General features: G+C 35.0%; 1 protein-coding gene across 1 annotated transcript in view; it reads left to right on the top strand.

Moving 5' to 3' along the window:
• LOC125788942 (E3 ubiquitin-protein ligase RNF5-like) overlaps nucleotides 1-5097 on the top strand; it is an 18378-nt gene extending 13281 nt beyond the window's left edge. Inside the window, exon 6 of the mRNA XM_049472911.1 lies at nucleotides 1-5097. This exon is cut by the window's left edge and continues 114 nt beyond it. Within this exon, the coding sequence (XP_049328868.1) occupies nucleotides 1-5 (5 nt within the window). The 3' untranslated portion in view covers nucleotides 6-5097.

Raw genomic sequence — 5097 nt, forward strand, 5'->3', positions numbered from 1 at the left:
TGTGAGAGAGAGAGAGAGAGAAAGAGAGAGAGAGTGTTAATGCGCGAGAGAGAGATATTTAGAGGGAGAAAGAGAGAAAAGAACACAGAGATGGACAGAGATGGTTGTAGAAATACATATACACACACACACACACACACAAACACACACACATGTATAGAGAGACACACACACACACACACGGTACTGTTAATAGATGAATAAATGAACTTTATGTAACCCCGCCCCCTATCCAGGATGTTTCATCTGGATAAAAGTGTTTTTTTTTTTTTTTTTTTTTGTCTTTTTTTTTATTTTGTGGGGAAAATAAATTATTCCTCTGCTCTGTTGCTTTTTCACCTCTCTACTGACAGATCAGGCTGAACACACACTCTCTCACACACGCACACACTCGTACACTCCTACACTGAGAATCAGGCTGTCCCTTATGTGTATATATAGAGAGGTGTAATTTAATAAAATAGAAAAGAGAGAGAGAATAATAGAGAGGAAGAGACACACAGTGTTAAATGGCTGCTTCACTAAACTGCAAAACAAATATCTTATTGGAAATTGCCAGCATCTCATATATGTTGATAATATATCTAATATATGTATCTCATTATGACATATTATTGTTATTATGGTAAATATTTTAAGATTAAGGCCCTTTCACACACATAATCTGATTTTTTCAGACAAACAACAAAACACCTGAGAGTTAAAAACAATGCTTTATGTTCTTCTTACATTGTATTCTGAATTCTGGATTATTGAATTTTGTAAGTTCTGTAAGTTTGTAAATTCCGACTCCTGATTCTTTTATTAGTGTTTTTCAATGAGGATTAATCTACAGTTACAGTAGATACAGAATCACATGACAACCAAGGGGAGCCGGATTTCAGCTAATCTCTTCTTTAACTTCTGTTTGTTTCTTCCATTGATAAACCAGATCATGGTTCAGTAGATCCACCTGTTATTTTTTAAGGCGTTTTTACACCTATTGCACTATTTGGTCTGGTTAAATCGAACTCTGGTTGGTTTGTTCTCTTGGTGTGGTTTGTTTGAGCAGGTGTGAAAACACTGATTTCACTCTAGACCTGTGAGAAGAGGTGGTTTCGGATTGGTTACAAACTAAACAGACTATAAAATATACTCCATGTTTTTAACTAAACGGCTTTTCAGGTGCAGTTTAGCCTGATTTATTACGCAGATAATAATTACTGCAGCTATGAACTAAACCTAATCTCTGCTTCATGCTAAGCTGTTTCACACTGAATGCTGTATGTGTTACTAGACGAAAATCCCAGTGAAAACACTGTGTTTTAAAGCGTGTTCAGTGTTAAAGCAGCTTCACACTGCACAGATATACGTTCAGTTGTTTAATACAGAACCTTCTTACTGTATTTAATTTCTTGCTCCTGCGCCAGACAGCTCTAAACAATCAGAGGAGACTAATTATGTAGAAGTATGTGAGTATCTCACATAGTTTGTTGGTGCGCATTTTAGTGAGTTTAGGTTTTTGCCTGTGTGAAAACAAACCAAACCAAAGAGAAATCCTCCAAATAAATGAACTTAACTAATTTCGACCAGAAAAAATAACACTAGAGGTGTGAAAACGGCCTCAGTTAAGCTAAATTTTAGTAATTTGTTCGGTGAAAGCAGCCTTAAGATTTGTTTTCTCTCCATCATTGATTTTTGCTGTTCAAACAAAATTAGTAATTTTGTGACGGCCCCTTATTCACTTTTTTTCACCCTGTCAAAAAATCTAAGCCTTGAAAGGTTTGAAAACACACTTAAACACACACTTCTGCGTATTTGCAGGAGTTTTCGTCAAGATCATAAGAAGTCAGCTCTTACTACACTGCAGATAAATCGGATCATGGTTTAGCTGATCCAGACTGATACCAGATCATCTCGTTAGACCAAATTCTGTTTTTTTGGTCCAGACTGAAGCTTTAAGACCCTAAAATTTGGTCTGAATCAAACAAAATGTGTGTAAAAGCATGTTTTTGAGGTTCTATCTTCATCGTTGTTTTTCGCTTTTTGAACAAAATGAGGAATTTAGCGACGGCCCCTTATTCACGTTTTTTTTTTACCCTGTCAAATAAAATCAAAGCCTTGATAAGCTTTGCATACACACACACACACACACACACACACACTCCTGAGTCGTTGCAGGAGCTTTCCTCAAGGTCATAAAAAAGTCATTTGAACAGGTTTCACGATCCGCAACAGATTTTCATACCAAAGAAAAACCCAATTTTTTTTACATTAACTTTTACATTAGTGCAGAAACACACTGAGAGAAAGTGTTAAATGTAGGAAAATCAGTGAATAAATAAAGCAGCAGTTGAATATGTTGTATGTGAAGTATTATACAGATGGAGGGGGGGTTGGGGGTGGGTAATGCCCCCCTATTCTCTCTCTCAGCAGCAGTAGTTCCCGGCCTGTGGGTCTATCAGTGTTCATGTTATTTTGTCCCCAAGCTGCTAGTCACAAATCTCTGAGAGCTCTTTAGGAAATGATTAATTGATGCTAATGACCATCAAAAATATACACTACCATTCACAAAAAGTGTTTTTTTATTATATTAAAATGTTCTACATTGTAGATTTATACTAAACTCGTCCAAATTATGAAGAAAAAACATATGGAGTTATTTAGTATACAAAAAAAGTGTTAAACAAACCAGAATATGATTTATATTTTAGTTTCTATAAAGTATCTCCTCTTGTTTAGATGATCAGTTTTGAACATCTCTGCTGGATTGTCAGTTTTATGAGGTAGAGTCTCCTGGAATCCAGGCTTTCAGTTAACAGCTGTGCTGAACTCATCAAGAGTTAATTACTTGAATTTCTTGTCTCTTAATAAAGTGTTTGAGAGCATCAGTTAAAGTAAAGTAGTGAAGAGGTAGAGTTACAGGTATACAGCGAAGAATAGTGAAGAAAAATAGTATCCTCAAGTGCAGTCACCGCAAAGACCATCAAAAAGGTTATAATGGTGGAACTGGCACTCATCAGGATTGCCCCAGGAAAGGAAGAGCGAGAGTTTCCTCTGTTGTATAGGATGAGTTCATCAGAGTTACCAGCCTCAGAAACTGCAAGTTAACAAACAGCTCCCCAGATAAGAGAATCTAAAAGCTTCTTCACAGGGTATTTAGGTTTGTTTAACACTGTTTTTAAGTTACTACATGATTCCTTATGTGTTTCTTCATAATCTGATAGGTTACTTCGCTTGTTCTTGAATCACATGACCAACATTAACAAATGTTGGGTCACATGACCAAAATTGTTATTTCCATTTCCATTCACACAACTGGAAACAGTCCAGATTCAGTTCAGTTTCACATCAAACCACATCTTATATATTTAATGATTTTAATATGAAAAAATGTAGAAGAATAAGAACAATTTCCCTCTAAAAAGTATACAAGCAAAGGCTGTTAACACGTCTTAAGCCCTATCTGGGCGGGGTAATTTTCTCTTTTATGGGTTTTTTTTTATCCTCTGTGATTTTATTCCTGTCCGGAACGATCGTGTACGTGTTTTTCTCAGACGTCCTCTGAGATAAAAAAATTACAGGCTGAATTATCTACTGTTTTTCTCTGAACTCCGTGCTCCTCTGGTAATTTTAGTCCCGTCCAGACTCACATCTCTGAGTTTCGTCTCCTCGCCTTTAATAAAATAGCTATTTGTCCACTGCCGCGCACCGTAATTACACTTTGGGCGCGCCACAGTTTCCACGGAGATCCACGTTAAAAACACAACAGCGAGTGGAAATGGAGGAGCTACTGAACACCACTGATGTCATGTGACTGAGAAAAAAGCCAAAAAACTCACTGCTCCTCCTGTTTTTTTCAATTACAGTCCAGATGCAGGAGTTTTATTACCTGAGTAGAAGTGAGAAATATATAGAAACTAATCCTGTCCGGATAGGACTTTATTTTTATTTCTTAATTTTTGTTAGAATCTATTCTAAACTAAGGTTAAAATTTGATTTAAAGCCGGTATTTAGTTACTAATGCTGTTAGAGCAGCACAGTAAACCACATTAACTCTGTTATATTTTATTCTATTATATTAAACACCCACAGAAATGAATATAATTTACAATGATATCTATAATTGCCAATACATATAAATAATTTAAATAAAGTACCTTTCACAGTATAACCACGACCACACCAGCTACACCGTATCATCTGATACCGAGTATTCTCCCGACCCTTACCCGTCAGTGTGTGTGAGAGTGTGTGTGAGAGTGTGTGTGTGAGAGTGTGTGTGTATATATTTTATGTGTATATATGAATATTGTAAATGATGTTTTTAAGTGTATCTTCATTGTTTGTTCTTCGGGGGGAGGGGTTTGGGGTGGTTGATTGACAGATGAGCAGTTATAGTGTTGAACTGTAAAACTGTAAAATCTAACTTTTTCTTGCTCGGGACTTCCTGATTGGCTGGAAGCGTCGCCGTGACAACAGCGAACGACGGAACAGCCCGACTCCTCTCAATCAGCGATTCTGAACTTACCTACTCAAAATTACACACAAGACCGACGGATAACGTACAGTCGATTCTGTTTAATTTGGTCCAGGATCTGAATTTAATTCGTTTATTACTTTAAAACTGTTTATGGTTTATTATGGAGTTTATTATGAGGCAAAAGTACAAAAAATCTGAAATCTATAAAGAAATTTATTGAACACATATTTTAAAAGATACTTTATTACTTTTTTTCTCTTTGCAGTTATTTGACATCTATTTTCATTTGCATTTAATTTGCTTTAATTTTGGTTAATTTTGCTGCTGAAGTCTTTAACACAGTTTTTCACAACAGAAGCAACTAACTAAAATCTGCAAAAAAATCACAAAAATAAAAGCAAAAACTGTTAAAATACAAACAAAAGTAATTGTATCCTAAATTGTATCTTAAAGTATTTTTTTAAAAAATATATAATTTCTTAATATAGTTTTATTCTATTTTGAATTCATGGAATATACTTTTTCCTTTAGATTCTCAAAAAAAGTTTAAAACTAAGGATTTACAAACAAAAAATAACATCTGAAAACACTTTTTTAAGAATCAAAAGAAAAAATATAAATGTTGCAAATTTGAA

The sequence above is a fragment of the Astyanax mexicanus genome, unplaced genomic scaffold, assembly GCF_023375975.1.
Source record: "Astyanax mexicanus isolate ESR-SI-001 unplaced genomic scaffold, AstMex3_surface scaffold_31, whole genome shotgun sequence".
NCBI classification, from domain to species: Eukaryota; Metazoa; Chordata; class Actinopteri; order Characiformes; family Acestrorhamphidae; genus Astyanax; species Astyanax mexicanus.